General features: G+C 43.3%; 1 protein-coding gene across 2 annotated transcripts in view; it reads left to right on the plus strand.

Annotated features, from left to right (window-relative positions):
• The first annotated feature begins 7047 nt into the window (after positions 1-7047).
• The window catches only part of SLC4A8 (solute carrier family 4 member 8), a 90734-nt gene continuing 77522 nt past the window's right edge, over positions 7048-20259 (plus strand). Inside the window, exon 1 of one of the 2 annotated variants that reach the window (XM_050748715.1) lies at positions 7048-7274. In XM_050748715.1, the coding sequence (XP_050604672.1) occupies positions 7227-7274 (48 nt within the window). In that variant the 5' untranslated portion in view covers positions 7048-7226. The remainder of the gene's footprint in view (positions 7275-20259) is intronic. The other variant, XM_050748716.1, reaches the window with a different exon arrangement.

Raw genomic sequence — 20259 nt, forward strand, 5'->3', positions numbered from 1 at the left:
AAGAACAAGGGAAGATATCATAATGGTCTACAAGAATTTGAAGGACTGTCACGTAGAAGAGTGAGCAGACTTTGCCTTTGGAGCTACAGAGGAGAGCATTTGGAATGAAGAGTGAAAGCTTCAAGGAGGCAGATTGAACCTGGAGTGGTGCTGCCAGCCTCGTTCAATGGTGAGTACTCTGTCACTAGAGATATCCAGGGAAAATCAGATGGCTCCTTCTCTGGGATGGAGTGGAGGGGAATTGTATTGGGTAGGAACTGGTCTATAGGACATTTAAGTTTCTTCCAAGAATTCTTAGAGGGCAGGGACAAGTTCCGGAGAGACCCAAAACAATATACAAGTTATAGTCTAATTATAATGGCTCTAGTCCATTTTGCCTACCCCAAACAAAGCTGGTTATCTTTACATGTGTTTTAAGATTGTATTTTTTCCTCTGCTATTTGTTGGCTAACCATCTCACAGCTCTGTTTTTTGGTAAATCTAGCAAATACTCTTTCTTATATTTTCCGTTGGTTTGCAGAAAGGACTAAATAACTCTGCCTTCTTTAAGGAGGCGGCTGGCCCTTTCACTTTGGTAAAATGTTAGAGATAGAAAAAAGATAAGTGAAATAAATTCGCATTCTATCTCTTCCTTTTTGCTCCAGTCCTAATGTCTGAATGGGTATCTTTTTTATATATATAAAATATATATAAAATTGTATATATATATATACACAAAAAACTGCAAAATAAAAGGCCTCAAGGGAAGTATCACTGGAAGTAAGAGTAGCTTGGATTGAATTTATATCTATGTCAGACAATGTGTTTCAGTAATAGTTATTTTCAGAACTCCATGGGAGTTTTTTCAGTAAACTAATGAATGGGTGTCACTGACAAGCTTTCCAAAGTGGAAATTATGTGAAAACTCTCATCTTATGGGAAAGGGTAACGAGTAGAAACCCTGGGCTTTTGCTTGTGGGGGAGGGGTTAATGTCAGTTCTAAAGAAGATTTACATTTTCACTGTTTCATTGGAGTCAGTTCAATTTTATGCAGGAAATGGCTGAATGGAATAATATTTCTAGGAAGCCATACAATTAAGTAGAAAGCGTTAGTAGTTCTTGACTCAGCTCTGCTATTAACTGCCCTGGGCAAGTCCCTATACCTAGCTACATTTCCACTTCCTAGACTTCAAATATTCTGTGTATATTTACCAATCCATTGAAGATAAATGAGATAGTAGTGATTACAAATGTCAGGTGTTGAATTTGCTGCCACCTTAAAGCTATCCCAGGCCTATGGGCTAAAAGTGAAATAAGAACTTCTCTACTTAGTATAATACTTAGTATAACAAGCTCAGGAGGTCTTATCCCTAAATAGATAAGATGTGGAATGAAATCACTTTAAATAGACCTGATTTCTAAGCAGGGTTAGGTTTGGTTAGACATGGATAAGATAAATGTATTGACTATGAATGTGTTCAGCTCTTGTATCAAGGACTTGGCAAGTAGTCCTTGGTTAACACCTGCTGCTTTCAAATTTCTGAATGGCTTCCCATCTGGATCTGGAAGTCCTACAGCTTTTCTCCTCCAAGGCCTATTCTTGACTTGCAGATGACAACAGTTTTTTACAGCCAGCTTTTCTGTTTTGTTCTGCTCCCTCTAGAGGTCCCTTCCCCTACCTCTGCCTCTGTCCAAATATCTTAATAGTGATACCAAAGAAGGCAGAAGTCAGGTTTTGCCATTTCACTTGTATTCTGCCCCAGCGCCTCTCTCAGTCTGGAGCAAAGTGTAACTGAGTGTGGTGTAACGAAGTTCTGTGGATGATGTTGATGATGACGAATAGTGGGGAGCGATTTTCACAGCCAGGAGCTTGGCTCTCGGCTTTTGTGGCACCTCAGACTCTTCCCTGGGATGTGTAGTGTTCCAGGCTGGCAGCATGCTGTGAACAATGAAAATTGTATTCTGTAGTCTCTTTCAATATGCTGTGACTTGGCAAGGGCTGAAAGCAAATCATGCACCTGCATAACCTTTTCAGCTGGACAAAGAAGCTCTCTCACTCCCCCTCTCACCCCTCCCTTCCACAGGAAATGCTCCCAGACGACAGCATGAACAAGCCCTAATTAAGTCTTTCCTCAGATCCCAACGTCTTTTCCTCCAACCACATCTTGGGTTTAGATGTGTAAGTAAGAAGAAGTGGAGAAATAAAATCAGGTATAAGATGCAGTTGGAAACTGGGAGCTATTTAATGGCAAGTAAAGCCTAAGACCTCGTCCCTCGTGGCCCTTTGGACAGTTCACACAGAACAAGAGACATAGTAAACTGATGGAGGAGTTAAGATGCTTTTGATGAAAAAACTGGTTGCAAATTATTTAAGAACATTTTCTCAGACTTTATGCATTTCTTATATTTGTGACTGTCTCTGAATAGAAGAATCTCAATGTCTTTCAGGATATTTAAGGATCATATACGTAAGGTGCCTCATGCTTCCTTGAGAAGTCTGTGAACATATCCTTACAATTATATGCAAAATTTTGGGCTTTGTTTACTTATCTGAAAAAGATAATCCATAGATTTTCTAATGTCTCCAGGGAGTTCAAGACCTACCACTTTCCGCAAAGTTTAAGAACCACTGGTATTATAGAAGAGAAAGAATGGGTCTAAAACAAAATCTGGAAGGATGGCCACGTCAGGAAGCCACAAAGAGAGAGTGGAGCCTATGAATGTTAGAGAAGGATGAAATTTCCAGGCATCCCCATGGGAGACAGTAGGGTGGTGAAGCTCATGCACTGTGGAATCATTTCATCTGAGCTCAGTCTAGTGTCTCCATCTATTAACTGTGCTGGCTGTGTGACCTGGGGAAGTTACATCTCCAAGCCTCAGTTTTCTAATCTATACAATGGGATGATAGTGCCTACCTCAGAGTTGTTGCAAGGATGAAGCGAGGCCATCCATGTAGCATACCTCCCTGCCTCCCTATTGGTATGATGTGCGTGTGTGTGTGTGTGTGTGTGTGTATGTGTTGTCCCTACCTCTACACATGTATTTTCCATTTTCTTGCCCACTTTATGCCTCTTTCTGGGCTAACTGAAGATTCAAGAAACTCTGAATTCTGTTATGCTGTTTTTTCTGATTTCTTTAGAAAAATAATCAGTGTGAGGTGATGTCCTTGGCTGAATACGCCAGCTCCACTAGGACTTGTCTGCTGCCCAGGCTGAGAGCCATGTATTTGAGTTTTTCCAACCAGGGTAAGGAGCAGTAGATGTTAGGAGCCTCGTGCCTAGAGCCAAGCGAACCAGCTTTTTCTGGGAAGGAGAGACCAAATCATCCTTAAGGATGGGGATGGTAGAGTCTGTCTTCTGCAGTGCCCCAGATAGCAGCAACCTTAACTGCTGCCTCTGTGGCCTACTTCCCTTTGTAATTTGCACAATAGGCCAGAAGATGGGGCTCTTGACCCTGGAGTCAAGGGCCAGAGGCTCTGACTTTTTCCACATTTGTACTGGAGAGAAGTCAGATTCACCAGACCTCCCAGGAATCACCACTACTTCTCAATTCCTTTCCCTACCCTACCTACTCCATCCAATTCTGCCATGGCTGGGACTTGCCTTCCAGGGGAGTGGGGGATGTGGGCACATCTTTCCTTTGGCCACTATCCTTGGCTCCTGAATTACCACGTTGCTAGAGTCAGTCTTTCTGATGCCCTGCCTCAGGTTTCCCCCTCTAATCCATTCTCCCCTAAGGGCAGATTTTGGAGATGGTACCATTTGTATAGGCCAATACAACATAGTGGTCAAGAACTCTAGAATCAGAGAGCTTGTCCTTGACTCATCTCCTCAGGTGACTCTTTCCCCACCTCCTCAGAGAAGTTCTCCCTATCCCATGCCAGTTACTCCTGTTCACATAACCCTTTGTTTACTTAACAGTAGTGATTATAACTAGTGATTATCTTGTTTGATGACTTGTTTACTTTCTCCCACTTGATTGTAAGGCTCATGAGGCCAAGGACACTGTCTTAATTGCTGTTTTCCCAACATCTAACACAGGGCACGATACATAGGTTCTCAGCAAAAGTGTTTTGAATTAATAGATGAATGATGGAATCCCAGCTTCATGACTGCCTGACCTTGAGTAAGTTGCTTAACTTCACTGAGCCTCAGTTTTCTTACCTGCGAAATAGAAAACGAGTAGAGACATTATGACTATTAAATGACACAATGCATTTATACCACTAAACCCAGGTTCTGGTGCATGGAAGTTTTCCCTAAAGCCTTCAGTGTCCTACTTTTTAGCATATATGAAAAATAAAGTCTGAATGAATTAGCCAGATCTCCACAATTTGATCACAGCCTTCTTTTTATTTTTTATTTTTTTGAGACAGGGTCTCACTCTCTCAGCTTGGCTGGAGTGGAGTGGTGTACTGAAGCCTCTCCTGGGCTCAGGTGATCCTCCCACTTCAGCTTCCTGAGGGGCTGGGACTACAGGTGCATGCCACCATGCCTGGCTAATTTTTTTGTATTTTAAAAATAGAGATGGAGTTTCTACATGTTGGCCCAGGTTGGTCTCGAACTGTTGGGTTCAAGGGATCCATCTGTCTTGGCCTCCCAAAGTGCTGGGATTACAGATGTGAGTCACCATGCCCAGCCCACAGCCTTTCTCTATCACAACTTTTACCTCCCACTGCTCTTCTCAATAACTTTCTGCTTTGGCCCAAATTGTGGCTACCCTGAATGGGCCATGTGCATTATTATTCCCTTTTTTTTTTTTTGAGACGGAGTCTCGCGCTGTCGCCCAGGCTGGAGTGCAGTGGCCGGATCTCAGCTCACTGCAAGCTCCGCCTCCCGGGTTTGCGCCATTCTCCTGCCTCAGCCTCCCGAGTAGCTGGGACTACAGGCGCCCACCACCTCGCCCGGCTATTTTTTTGTATTTTTAGTAGAGACGGGGTTTCACTGTGTTAGCCAGGATGGTCTCGATCTCCTGACCTCGTGATCCGCCCGTCTCGGCCTCCCAAAGTGCTGGGATTACAGGCTTGAGCCACCGCGCCCGGCCTATTATTCTTAAGTCTTTGTCAAAGACTTGAGATGCTTGCTCTTCTTACCTTAGATCAGCTAAATCTTACCTGTGTTTTCAGACTTAGCTCAAATCCGTGTCCTCTGTGAAACCTTCCTGAAGATCATTTTCTCTTCTGAATTTTTGTAATCTTCGTGGTTTATATAATATTACTCATTAACATATATCCTGTTTCCCTGATTAGCCTGTTAAGCTCCCTTGGAGATATATATCTTAGATTTCTCTGCCTCTACAGTGTTACTTGGGCCTGCCTGTTCATTAGTAGGTGTTCAATACATTTTTTATTAGATTGAATTAAAAGCATTCGTATTTACTAAGCACTTTCTATGTGCCTGGGATTCCTTGAGGCTCTGTTGAGTATACAGAAGGGCATAAGAAAAATAATCATTGCTTTCAAAGAACTTATAATATTCTAGTAAGCTAAAGTCAACATATAAAGTACTTAAATAACCACAGCACGGCAACTACTATAAGAAAAGTGCTTTGAGAATTCTGGGGAGGGTGAGATGACACCTGTTTGGGGTATCAGGGACAGTAGAATAAAGAAAGGCTTCTTGGAAGAGGTGGCTTTTGAGATTAACTTTGAAGGACGGTTAACATTTTGATGGACAAAAATGGGGATGAGGGTAGGATGTGAATTCCAGATTCAAGATGACAGGAATAGTAAAGAGATGGATGAAGTGTGTGGCAATGAACACTAAAACTCAGAGATGAGACACGAGGCTTATACAGGACATCAGAAAAACAATTCTGCTTCAGGGAAACTGAAGCCCAACCTTGTTTCCAATTTCAGGACCAACACAAAGGATGGTAAGCAGTGGTGGAAACTTTTAACATGTATCAGACTATGTTCCCCAACTGTAGCTTCTTTTGGGGCTGATAATTATTTGCAACAATTCTTCCCCTGACCCCAAATTTGGACCTACCTGAAGTCTGGTATTGTAGTGCATATAAAACAAAAGTCCCCATGGCCAGGCACGGTGGCTCACGCCTGTAATCACAGCACTTTGGGAGGCTGAGGCGGGTGGATCACCTGAGGTCAGGAGTTCCAGACCAGCCTGGCCAACATGGTGAAACCCCATCTCTACTAAAAATACAAAAAAAATCACCCAGGCGTGGTGGCAGGCACCTGTAATCCCAGTTACTCAGGAGGCTGAGGCAGAAGAATCGCTTGAACTGGAGAGGCGGAAGTTGCAGTGAGCCAAGAACATGCCATTGCACACCACCAGCCTGGTCAACAAGAGTGAAACTTTGTCTCAAAAAACAAACAAACAAACCCAAAAACCCCAAAAGGTACCTTTCTTTTTCTTGAGGCGAGAGGGTTGCTTTGAGTTTAGCCAGCCTCTCTTTTCTAATAAATCCAAACCAAATTGAATGCATTATTCATTATATTCTAACGTTGCGTTAGGTCAGTAGTTCTGTTGTTAAATAATAATTTGCCTTAGATCATTTCCTGGAAAAGTTGGAAGCCTTTTTGTGGAATTGCTTCAACAGTCATTCTCAGCTCAACCCTGTGTTTTTTGCTTCTGACTTGAGACTCAAGAAGAAGACCTAAGTCATAGTGAGTCTGTGAGGGGGCCTGACACTGCCTGCCTTCTTCACTTTAATGCTCTTTAATCTGGCCATTAGCTCAAGGAGAAACAATTAATTTTAGAAGGCCCTCTCCCCTCATCCGCAATTACTTCCTCCTGCAATCGCGAAGGATGTTTCCCCGGAATTTAAACATCATCTCCCAAGGAATGAAATCAGAATAGGCAAAACCGACACTTTCGCAGTTTTCAAGGGTCAGGTGCAGCTGCAAATAGAAGCAGAGATTTTCTAGCAAGCAGTTGGAAGGACCTTCACGCCCAGAGGCCTCTGAAGGGAGGGAGGCGGTTTCCAAGGCAACCGGGCCCTGGAGCGGTTGGCTCCCCGGCTCCTCCCCCTCCCCGCGGTAGCCCAGGGTACCGCCGGACAGCGTCCTCTCGTGCTCCGCGCCCTGATTGGCTGCGCAGGCCGCTCGCTGATTGGTTGCGGCGGATGCCTCGCGGGCCGGTGGCTATGGAGGCGGCGGCGGTTGATGGTTGACCGTTGGCTCCGGGGTAGGGGTCGCCGTTCGAGTGATCTGCTCAGACCTGACGAGAGGGCGCGGGCTGCTGACGCTCGGCCTGGAGCCCGCGGGTGAGACCTAGTTCGGTTCCGCCATGCCGGCCGCCGGGAGTAACGAGCCGGACGGCGTCCTCAGCTATCAGGTAGGGCCCCGCCTCCCGCGCCTCCCGCTCCTCCCCGGGGCGCAGCCTCCTCATCCTCTACCCACCCTCCTTCCTTCTGTCCCCGAGCCCAGGCTTCCCAGGCCGCTCCCTGAGGGCGAGGGGAGGCCAGCCCGGGACACCAGGGGGCGCTCCGGGAGGTTGGGGACCGGGCCGGGGCTGCAAGAGAGTGACCTTGGGCCGAACCTGGGAGCTGGCCCATCTCTGCCGCATGCATTGCGCCGCCCGCCCAGGAGCCCTGACAGCCGGCGGGCTGCGACCTCTTGTTCTCCTAGCGTCTTTCCGTTGGAAGGGGCCGGCGTCTGGCCTCGCGTTGTCCTGCCCTAACGTGGGCAGAAAGGGTAGCCAGGGACCTTGCTCTGGTGGGGCATGTCTTCTCTTTGTGTTTTTATTTCTGGGGGTTTTTGGTTCCCCAGTGGTTCAGAGGAAAAGCCGGGAAAGACTGTGGAGACTGGGACTAATCCCCGATAGGGTGACCCGGTTTGTGACTCCCTCTGCCCCATTGCACAGACACTTGAAAACTTCTGGGTAGGGACTGCAAACTGGGCTGAGGATGTGTGGAGGGGTCAGGAACAGGTGCTTATTTAAGGGAATGAGAAAACCAAGGTTAAGTAACTGGTATTAGAACTGTTGGGGCGGCTAACGTAAGGAAAAGCATTGGACTAAGTGTTAGAGTCTGTAGGTTGAAATCCTACCTCTGCCTCACACAGACTTTGTGACCTTGAGTAAGTCACTTGCCTCTTTGAACCTCAGTTTCCCCAACTATTAAAATGGGAATAGTTATGTCTGCTTTGCTTGCTTCACGGGGTTGTTTTGAGGATGAGACGAAGTGCTGTTTGTGAAAGGGCTTTGTGGAGTAATGTTTATTATGTGACACTCAGTTAATGAGTTGCAGCCCATTGAATTCTCACTCCCCGTTTCCTGTGCAATCAGATGGTTTGGTTTCTGCTTTGGAAAGAGGGCTGGAAGAGGAGGCAAGTCTGAAGTGGAGGGCTCTGAAGACGGTAATGGGCCATCTCAGGAAGGATGACACATCTTGGAAACAAGTGCCATGTTGACCTCAGGGATGTTTTCCCAGAGGAGACAGGGGAAATATCCTGAGTTTGCAACAGAATGAGTATCAGACACTGACTCTCTCCTCTTCTTCCTGGTTAATAGTTTGTTACTATTAATAGAAGATACATTCTTATTTCCTTGCTCTGTCAGAAAAGAATATCTAAGATTTTGGAAAATCCATATCTAACCCCCTTAAAGCCTATTAAATGTATTCAATCTTTGGGATACAATGGTAAGAAAAAATAGGTAATGTTCTTGCCCTCCTGCAGCGTATCATCTAGTGGGGGAGGGGAGAGGTACTATTTTTAATCAAATATCACACAAATAAATGTTATAAACTGTGATAAATGCTTTGAAGAAAAATAGACAGTACCATAAGCGTGTATAACAGTGGTTCCAGCCATGGTCTCAGAGGTTTGCTAAGGAAGAAAATCTGGGCAAAGAGCTAAAGGATGAATAAATGTTAACTGAGGGAAGAGGGGGATCACAGGGCCTGAGAGGCAAAGAGAACAGCTACACAAAAGAACTGTGGCAGAGGGGGACACACCTGGTTAGAGACCTTAGATAAGGCCAGTGTGGTGGAGCAACAAGGAGCAATGAGGGGAATGGTATGTGAGGTGTGTTCTGGGGTAATAGCACACAGGGCCATTTGGAGCCCATGCTGAGGAAGTTGACATTTATCTGAGGAACAAGGGGAAGCCACTCAAGGGGTTTAAGTAGAGGGGAAAGGGAAGAGAGGGGGTCTCTCCTAACCAGGAGAGAGAAAGAGGGCAGGAGAGAGCAAATGAGATCATGAAAAGATTTTCTTTTTTTTTTCCTTTCTTTTTTTTTTTTTTTTTTTTTTGAGACAGTCTTGCTCTGTCACCCAGGCTGGAGTGCAGTGGCGTGATCTCCACTCACTGCAAGCTCTGTCTCCCAGGTTCACGCTATTCTCCTGCCTCAGCCTCCTGAGTAGTAGGGACTACAGGTGCCCACCACCACGCCCAGCTAATTTTTCGTATTTTTAGTAGAGACGGGGTTTCACTGTGTTAGCCAGGATGGTCTCGATCTCCTGACCTCGTGATCTGCCCGCCTCAGCCTCCCAAAGTGCTGGGATTACAGGTGTGAGCCACCGCGCCCCGCCCAGATTTTCCTATTGAAAGATTTCTTTGGCTGCAGTGGGGAGAATAGGTTGGAACGGATGTGAGGATACAGTGTCCTTAACATGCCCAATGTTAACAGGTTGTATTATTGAGGGCATCATGATCCTTAGGTTTCTGTTAGTGTTCTGTGAGTAGGATAGATCTGGAGTAGGATAGAAAATATCTCCTTTATATCTAGTTTGTGAAACTTTCATGGGTGGTAGGGTGAGGAGAAGAAAAGGAATACAATGGGAACAGTAGGACCTCATGAAGGCTGGAGTCACGTAATATAGACAAATGGGAACTTGAGAGATAGGGAGGAAAAGAGAATGAGGGTAGAAGGAGGAAGGGAGATGGGGATGACTCGCGGGAGAGACAGTCAACTGATTGGCAATGACCAGTTAAACCTTCTGTGTGCCAATTAGGCTGTGTGGAGATGGGCCTTGTAAAGTGAGCAGATTGTGTAACTTGATGTAAATGGAGAGGTTCCAGACATCACCTCTAAATATCATAAGGCTGTGCTGTTTTCGAAGATGTGAGCTACTGCCCTAGCCTTCTAACAGTTCCCTCTGCTTTCTTTCTTGCCATTCTATAAGACTACTCTCCACATGGCAGCCGCAGGGAGCTTTTAAAAACACAAATCAGATCATGTCACATCTTATCTTGAAACCCTTCAGTGGCTTCCTGGTGCATTTTAGAATAAAATCCAAACTCTTTATCATGGCCTACCAAGCCTGAATACAATCAGGCTCTAGTCCACACTCCCAGGACTGCCTCTCCTCCACTCTCTTTCTTGCACCTCCTCTGGCTTTCTGTTTCTTCAATACAGTGAGTCTTGCATACTTCAGGACCTTTGTTCCTGTCATTCCCTCTGCCCAGGATGCTGTTTTACCCAGGTCCTCTCATGATTCAACTGGAGTATCACTTCCTCAGAGTGGCTTTCTCTGAACCTTCATCCCAGTCACTCTCTTTAAGATGATCCTGTTTTATTTTCTTATAACATATGACTTGTTATAACAACTGAACTGTTCTTCTTTTGGTTTCTTGTTTGTTTATTTATTTATTTATTTATTTATTTATTTATTTATTTTTTTGAGACGGAGTCTCGCTCTGTCGCCCAGGCTGGAGTGCAGTGGCCGGATCTCAGCTCACTGCAAGCTCCGCCTCCCGGGTCTACGCCATTCTCCTGCCTCAGCCTCCCGAGTAGCTGGGACTACAGGCGCCCGCCACCTCGCCCGGCTAGTTTTTTGTATTTTTTTAGTAGAGACGGGGTTTCACCGTGTTAGCCAGGCTGGTCTCGATCTCCTGACCTCATGATCCGCCCGTCTCGGCCTCCCAAAGTGCTGGGATTACAGGCTTGAGCCACCTCGCCCGGCCGGTTTCTTGTTTATTATGATCTCAGTTAGAAGCTTCTTGAGGGCAGGGGACAAGCAGAAAATCTGGTCACCTAGCACAGTGCCTGGTATAAAATTGGTGCTCAATTGCATATGTGAATGAGCAGCTCTCCCGTATCCAAAGCCAGATGCCTCCCCTTAAGGAGCTCAAGGTCTAGTCAGGATTGGCACAGAGTGACAGATGGCCATTACTTCATTACACAATGTCTCTTCCCTCTGTGTTGTGTCTTTGCTCAGGCATTGAAGCTGGAAAATCTTTCCCCTCCTCTCCACCTAGAATATTCCATTTTAACCTTCAAGGTCTGGCTCCATATCATTATATTATATTCGTCACTCACTCCCTCTGCTCACAACACCTACCAAGTGCTATCTTCCACGAACCCTTACTTGTGGAATATACATATTCATCTCTGCTGCTCACCTGACAGCTCCATTTACTGTCACTGTTAACTTTTATTGAGTGCTTGCCTTGTGCTAGGCACTATGCTAAGTGTTTTCCATGCATTATCTCACTTAATGCTCTCTTTAACCCTGAGAATTATGCAACTTTATTATCTTTTCCAAATGAGAAAGCAAAGATAATAGAGAGGTTAAGTAATTCTTTTTTTTAATTTTTTTTTTTTTTTTGAGATGGAATTTCACTCTTGTTGCCCAGGCTGGAGTGCAGTGGCACAATCTCAGTTCACTGCACCCTCCACCTCCCAGGTTCAAGCGATTCTCCTGCCTCAGCCTCTCGAGTAGCTGGGATTACAGGTGCCTGCCACCACCCTTGGCTAATTTTTTGTATTTTTGGTAGAGACGGGGTTTCACCGTGTTGGCCAGGCTGGTCTCAAACTCCTGACCTCAGGTGATCCACCTGCCTTGACCTCCCAAAGTGCTGGGATTATAGGCATGAGCCACCTGGCCCGGCATAGAGAGGTTAAGTAATTCTAAGTGCCGGAGTTGCTTGTGGCCCTGCCAGACCCAGGACTGCGTCTCTCCAAAGGATGTGCCCTTAGTCACTGTGCGTTACTGTGGTTGTGTCTTTGATGCCTGTATCAGTACCTGGCCCTGAATAAGCACTAACTAAGTGTTTGGGAAGACAGGATGGGAAGAGACTGCAACAAGGGAGGCCAGCTAGGAGGCCATTGGTGTAATTCAGGATGAGTTAATGAAGACCTACATTAGTCGTCATTTCGATGAGATCTCTGAACGTGGTTATGAAATTTTTATTTATTTTTGAGACAGGGTCTCACTTTGTTGCCCAGGCTGGAGTGCAGTGGCATGATCTCAGCTCACTGCAGCCTTGACCTCCTGGGCTCAAGTGATCCTTCCACCTCAGGCTCCCTAGTAGTTGAAACTACAGACATGAACCACTATGCCCAGCTTTTTTTTTTTTTAATTTTAATTTTTATAGAGACAGAGTCTCACTATGTTGTCCAGGCTGGTCTTGAATCCCTGTTCTCAAGCGATCCTCGCCCCTTGGCCTCCTGAAGTGCTGGGATTATAGGCATCACCACCACGCTCAGCCAGTTATTGAAATTTTAAGAGTCAATGAGCTTTTAATAGGGAGTAGTAATAGAGGAAGGAAGTCAGAAAGCTTTAAGGAAAGCCCCTACTTTGGACTGGAACTGGGGACACCTGGTAGCTTCACAGTTCTCCTGATAAGCACTTTCAGAACAAGCAGAAGGAGGTGTTGAAAGAGAAAACTGGTGAGGTTGGAACCCTTGAGCCAAGTGGTGCTGGGGACTGAAGGAAAGTTCAGGGAGGGTGAAAGTGGTAGATGGGGAAGCATGTGAATTTGGGCAATTTATGTGGATCAGGTCCACTCAGAATGGAAAATTTTGCAGAAATCTTCAGAATAATAACCCCTGGTAAATGGGTGATAATTGAGAAACATGGCTGATGGGAGTAGAGTTACACCCCATGTCTTATGATGAACCTGAAAAAGCTCTAAGACAAGAGTTCTGAAGGAGACCTGGATTCTAGTGCCCAGTGACTGTGGCACATGTTGGAGCTCAGTAAATATTTGCTGAGCGAATGAATGAATGGCTCTGTAGGGAGTGGGTCAACTTTTCTGAGGGTTATAGTCAGTTTATGGTAAGCAATCAGTAAATATTTGCTCATATTATTGAATAAAAATATCAACTGTAGATAGCAGTTTCTCTTCTCACTACGTTGCACATACCCCTCCACCCTCTCCTCACACATACTAGGTATTCTTTCCATATGTGAGAATTGGGGAACCTGTGGGCATTCTTTTTATCTGGTTTTCCCAGATCTGCTGGGGAGCTTCAGTAGGAGAGATGTGGGCAGACTTGCCAAGCAGAGACTTGAGCAGAGAATTGGAGACAATTCAGACTGCAAATTTACTTCCTTCAAAATTTGTAGGTAATTGTCTTAGCTCATGGTTTGCTTTGGCAAGGGTAGACAGGGTCATGGTAGTAATCAGGACACAGAAAAGCAATCATGTCTATTCTAAATCTGCTGCCAGGTAACAGCAACAGATCTTAGATAATGGAGAGGTTGGTTGTTTCCCATAGGTAGTAAGAAGTTTACTGATCCTGGTCTTGGTAGTCAGGAAGTCATAATATATGTATTGGTTTTCAATTTCTGCCATAACAAATTACCACATATTTGGTGGCTTAAAAAACACAAATTTATCATCTAACACTTCTATAGTTCGGAAATCTGATACAGGTCTCACTGGACTAAAATCAAAGTGTTGGTGGGACTGTTTCTTTCTGGAAGTTCTAGGAGAGAATATGTTTCCTTGCCTTTGCCATCTTCTAGAGACTGCCTGCATTCCTTGGCTCATAGTTCCCTTCCTCCATCTCCAAAGCCAGAAACATAGCATCTCTCAGAACCTACTTTTGTCATCAGATTTTTCTCTGACTCTAGTCTTCCGTCTCTCTCTTTCACGTTAAGGATCCTTATTATTACATTGAGATTATATAATGGTTTTCATAATTTAGGAGGATCTCCTTATTGTAAGATCAGCTGATTAGCAACCTTACCTCCGTCTGCAACCTTAATTCCTCTTTGCCATTATAAGGCAACATATTCACAAACTCTAGGGATTAGGATGTGCATCTCTTTAGAGGACTATTAATCTCTCTATCACAGTGTACTATCTAGTAATCTATACTGAACAGGAGTGACTCCAAGTGGGGTTCAGCAAAAGAATCACTGAGAAACCAGAGCTGTTTTGGAATTTTAAGCCTCTGGCAGGCTGCTGAACAGTTAGAATGGGAAGCTCATGGGTATTCACGAGCTCATGGCCACTGAGAAGAGGAAGTCTAGAATAGCTGCATGAGTCCTCGTGGATTTTTTTTTCTATAGGGTGTTTTCATTCAGTGAGAAAGTATTTGAGGGCATTGGAGAGTTGGGGACCCATGGGTTAGATTTGGTGATGGGCTCTCCAAAGGGCCAGCATTCTGAGGCTCTGCTGGATAAAGAGGAGGATGGAAGTGAATAAGGAGATGAAGAACTATTGGAGGTCTGGTCAGTAAAGGGCAGTTTGGGGTGCAGGATTCTGGAGCACTAACGATTTAAGAAAGTAATAATGTGGATCTTAAGCTATTCTTAACTGTGGGCATTAATCCCTGATTAGTCCCTCTGACTAAATGGCCAGGTTCTTTGCTTTTGGCAGTCTTAGCATACTGACTTACTAATGTTAGTAAGGAACACAGACTTGATTAGAGTTCTTATCCCACTTAGCTTTTGTGAGATCTTAGCCTTGATTTAGAACTGTTTTGAGAATTAAGTGAGGCAATATATGTAAAACACAATGTGAGGTATATAAGTGTATTACCTTGGTTTGCTGATTAGAAACCCTGGAAATGGCTGGGTGTGGTGGCTCATACCTGTAATACCAGCACTTTTGCTACTCGTGCTGCTGAAGCAGGACAATTACTTGAACCCGGGAGACGGAGGTTGCAGTGAGCTGAGATGGCACCTCTGCACTCTCCAGCCTGGTGACAGAGCAAGACTCTGTCTCAAAACAAACCAACAAACCCTGGAAATCATATCTATATTTGTTGATTTTTAAATAGTTGAATGTATTAGAACTCAATAAACACTTGACTTTTTTGGGGGGGCTCTTGGCAGGGTTAGCGGTGGGAGTGAAGTAGAATGGTATTGTATATACTCTCTGAAAACACTGAAAAAGATGAAAGGGTTCTTTGAGGTAAAAAGTCTGAGACCTACTGCAGGAAAGGAGGTGGGATTCATTTGGGCAGGTCCACCACCACGCAGGTCCAGAGAGGAGCCTCAGGGGAAGTGTGTTAGAGAGAGAGCTTGAGGTGGGCTCTGCTCCCCACCTTCCCTGTCCCCTGTAACCTCTGTGGCTGCTTCCAGGAGCTGGGGCCATTATGTAAGACTTAGCTCTGCCCGTGCCTTTTAATTTCCATTTACTGTAAGTGAGAATCTGGTCTGCTACTCAGTTATAATTCATTCATTTTTCAAGGCTCATAACAATGCTTTCTCTCTCAAGGCTTGCTTTGCAATTTCAGCATTTTAATATGTATTTAACCCTCTTAGTTCTTTTTATCTATCTAGTCCTTGAGGTAGGCACTCAAGTCAATTCACATTTACGTAGTGGGTCATTATCAGTGAACTAAGAGGAAGTTCAGAAAAGAGGATACTCAGAAATAGGGTTTTTTCCGTCCCCCTTCCCCCCCTCCCCTCCCCTCCCCTCCCCTCCCCTCCCCTTCCCTCCCCTCCCCTCCCCTTCCCTCCCCTCCTCTCATCTCTCCTTTCCTTTCCCTTCTCTCCTAAGCTTATATAATGTGTTTCTCATGATTCTAATCTTTTCTGAGTCACAAGCCCCTTTGAGAATCTGATGAAAGTTATGGACCCTCTCCCAGGAAAAGTGCACATTCACACATATTCCCACAGATCCTCTGAAGCCCATTTACAAGCACCCTAGAAATCCATGGACCACAATTGAGAGATCTTTTTTGCCATAAATAAATGATAGTATCAGAGGAAATAATAGCTAATTTGTGAGAAATCTGCAGCAAGCACAGACCAAAGAGACCTGATGTTCCTTTCTTTTCATTTTTAATGATTTCAAACACACTCTGTATGTGCCTGAAATTTATGGATCATTTCAAGCATATAGCAAAGTAGAGAGATTTTTGCATAGTGGGTCATCATGTACCCATGACTTGGCTTCAACAATGAACACACCATCTGTTTTTTTTTTTTTTGAGACAGGGTCTTGCTCTGTTGGCCATGCTGGAGTTCGGTGGTGCAAACACAGCTCATTAGAGCCTCCAACTCCTGGGCTCAAGCAATTCTTCCACCTGAGCCTCCAGAGTAGCTGGGACTACAGGCCCATACCACCACACCCAGCTCATTTCTGAATTTGTTGTAGGGACGAGGTTTCACTATGTTACCCAGGCTGGTCTCGAACTCCTAGCCTCAAGCGATCCTCCCACCTCAGCTTCCAAAGCTCTGGGGTTATAGGCATCAGTCACAGAGCCTGGCCACACAATCTTGTTTCATCTATGTTCATCTATTCTCCAAATCTCAGACATATTATTTCATGAGTAAAAATTTCAGTGTGTAGCCCTAAAGATTAAAGACTCTTTTAAAAAACGACATAACTGCCATAACACAAGATTATTATACTGAAAAAATAGTTTCCTAATATAATCAAATTTTCATTTAGTTGTTTACATTTATGCGAGTACCTTGTAGTTTTTTTTTTTTTTTAAATACTTGCTTTATTTGAACCAGGATTCAAACAAAGTCCACACATTCACATTCAAGCCTGACCTTTCAAATGCTTTCGCTAATGGTTATTGACAGTGGCTCTGTTTTCTTTGGCAAGACAAAGAAAATGGATGAACAATTATTCAGTGAATTTAGGCTGTGGTTAACCAATCTGAATTAAGGAAACTAAAAACAAGAAAGTTTTTCAATCTGAATTTTTCAGATGATTGACCTTGCTCTTTATATTTTGCAGTTACAATTTTAAAGAAATCAATCATCTCTCCTACCCTCCCTCCCTCTGTTCCTCTGGATTCCCACTGTGTTCTCTGCTATGTCAGGTGTCTGAAGATAGTACCAAGTATTATAATTAATTGATTCCTATCCTCTGGATATTAAAAACCAGTAGGGGAGCCAACATGAATAATTATTCATATATATAATTATTTATATATATAGTTTTATGAGAAAACATCTGATCAATTATCAAAGAGTTTATAAAACTAATAAACATTCATTGAAATGTATGGGATACTTACCATGTGCTGGACATTGTACTGGGTGCTGGGTAGATATTGATGAATATAAGACATAGTACCCATCCTTCTAGAACTTTTGAGGGGACACAGTCTGGATTTTGCTGATTGTATTCCCATGGTGTTGTTTTTCAAGGAACTGTGTTTTATTGTACTTTCAGTAAACTGGTATTTGGATTTAGAGGCTTGATCAGATTCAGGGACAATTTAATTGGTAAGATTACCTCATGGGTGGTGATATGGTCTCTCATTAGGAGGCATACAATGTCTGATTGTCTCTTCTTTGTGATGTTAGTGGCTGTTGAAAATCAGTGCAATCCATTAGGGATTGCAAAATGGTTTTGTTCCATCATTCCCTTTTCATGTATTCTCTTCCATAATGAGAAGCTTTTCTCATCTACTCTGTGGTACCACTCTATGGTACAGTTTATCTAGGAAACGCCAGATAAATTATTTGCCAGTTTTCAAAGTAATGAGTTGGTTCATTAGTGTTATCCTCCAAATGTGACCAATTAGTTAATTTTAAAAGTGACCGTGTGAGGCCAGGTGTGGTGGCTCACACCTGTAATCCTAGCACTTTGGGAGGCTGAGGAAGGAAGATCACTTGAGCTTAGGAGTTTGAGACCAGCCTGGGCAACATAGTGAGACCCCCCAACTCTGCCACCTCTCTATTTTAAAAATAAATAAATAAATAAACAAATAAAATAAAAGTGACCTTGTGAAGTGAACTCATCAATCTTAACATATTGACATGGTCAATCTGTTGTAGGCATTACTCTACTGATGCTCAAATTGTCCTATTTTTTGGCAAGAGACCCCTTTAAATTGGCTCCTGAGTCCTTAGGACACAACCCTAGTTGTCTTTGAGTGCTTCCTTAGTATCTAACATAATAAGATGTTTTAGATTTACCTTGTACATTTCCTGGCTGGGACCTATGACCAACCATTTCTCCAAGGAGCTCTAATTCCTTTTATTACAAAATGGTATTTTAAGAGACTATAATGTAGGTACTAATTATACTCATTGCTACTGATTGATCATTTTTTTCTAAGCCTTTGAGTGGGCAGAGCTAGAAAATATAAATTTGTAAATTTAAAAACATTAAAAATAAAAACACATTATATATTATTGTTGATACTTCCAATTCAAATTTAGGACTGCATGGCTCTTATTTACCTTTTGTCTTAAAACTGTATCTCCTTTCTCCCTTGCCAAGAATCCCAGTCCTCAGCCGCCTTGGGAGTGACAGAATAAGTTCACATAGCTACTTGTTTGTTTTATCTCACAACACACAACAAGCCTCAGAATACCAACACCAGCACTACAACCAAAAATAAGATAACCAAAAGCAGTTTGAGATCTTTTAAAATTCTTCTTTGTCCTTCGAGTATATGCCACTAAGGATGTTCAGTCAGTTTATTATGTTTTAATGTTACTTAGATTAATTTCTCTTGGAATTTACACTATCAATTTGGCCTTTGTTTTCATTTTGTTTTTGATTTTGGGGAATTACTTTAAAAATTTTAATTTTACGTTATGTAAATTATTTACAAAATAAGGTATATTCAAAAAAGTCTAGCTTCTATCTTTGTCTCTTGCATCTTATTCTCTCCTTCCTCTCTAGGTAACTATGTAAAAAAATCTTTTGTGACTTTTTCTTCTTTTATTTGTTATTTATTTATTTATTTATTTATTTATTTATTTGAGATGGAGTCTCGCGCTGTCATCCAGGCTGGAGTGCAGTGGCGTAATCTTGGCTCACTGCAACCTCTGCCTCCTAGGTTCAAGCGATTCTCCTGCCTTAGCCTCCCAAGTAGCTGGGATTATAGGTGTGCACCACCATACCTGGCTAATTTTTGTATTTTTAGTAGAGATGGGGTTTCACCGTGTTGGCAAGGCTGGTCTTGAACTCCTGACCTCAAGTGATCCACCTGCCTTGGGCTCCCAGAGTGCTGAGATTATAGGCATGAGCCGCCGTGGTCGGCCTATTTGTTTTAAAATGTAAGCAAACACTTATGTTCCAACACCCTTTCTTAGATAAAAGGTAGCAAATCATACAGTTTTCTCCATCTTGCTTTTTAAACTTAACGTTATATTGTGGAGTCTCCATTTTTCCATGGTAGTAATAATATATAATTTTAAGTGTCTGTAAAGCTAATTTAATAAATAAAATATCCTAAGTAGATATTAGACTATTTTATTTACTTCCCTAAAAATTTGTTTATTCCAGTTGGCCTCAAAAACTGTATTTGAATCTTCCCATTGGGAAAATGGATTGCCTTATGTTCAGAGTTGTCTTATTTGGGAGCATAGATGATAACTACAAAATAGTAACTTTGGAACAGTAAGCTGGAAACTTGAGGGGGTTCCAGAAGGAAGGTGATATTGTTTGGCTATTTGTCCCCACCAAATATGTTAAAATGTAATCCCCCAATGTTGGAGACGGGGTCTGGTGGGAGATGTTTGAGTCATGGGGTCAGATGCCTCATGAATGTCTTGGTGCCATCCTCACAGTAATGAATGAGTTCTTGCTCTGAGTTCACACAAGATCTGGTTGTTTAAAAGTCTGGGCCCTCCCCTCTCTCTTGTCCCCTGTCTTTCCATGTTATATGCTAGCTTCCCTTTTGCCTTCTGCCATGATTGTGAGCTTCCTGACTCTCTCGCCAGAAGCAGATGCTAGCACCACACTTCCTGTACAACCTGCAGAACTGTGAGCCAAGATAAACCTATTTTCTTAATAAATTACCCAGTCTCAGGTATTCCGTTATAGCAACGTAAACGGACTAATACAGGAGAGGTGGGGATTTAATGTGCTGGAGAGTTTGGGGAAGTGGGATGTTAGATGACTAGATGACCTGACAATATGAGCAAAGGCATGAAGGTGGGAATGTGCACAGTGTTCTCGGGATCAGTCAGCTTGGCTGGAGTTGCAGGTTTGAGAAGGGAAATAGATTGCCAGGGAAATCAGCTAAGAGTTTTTTTGAAATAATTCAGGGTCTTGTGATTCAGGGTATTGATAGGATAGGTGCCATTATATTCATTCTTTTAAAACGTTTAAATTTTATTTTGAAATTGACAAGTAATATTTAAGTAATATTGTAGATATTCATTGGGGTGCATAGTGATGTTTCAATACATTTAATGTATAGTGATCAGATCAGA

This window comes from Macaca thibetana, chromosome 11 (genome assembly GCF_024542745.1).
Source record: "Macaca thibetana thibetana isolate TM-01 chromosome 11, ASM2454274v1, whole genome shotgun sequence".
NCBI classification, from domain to species: Eukaryota; Metazoa; Chordata; class Mammalia; order Primates; family Cercopithecidae; genus Macaca; species Macaca thibetana.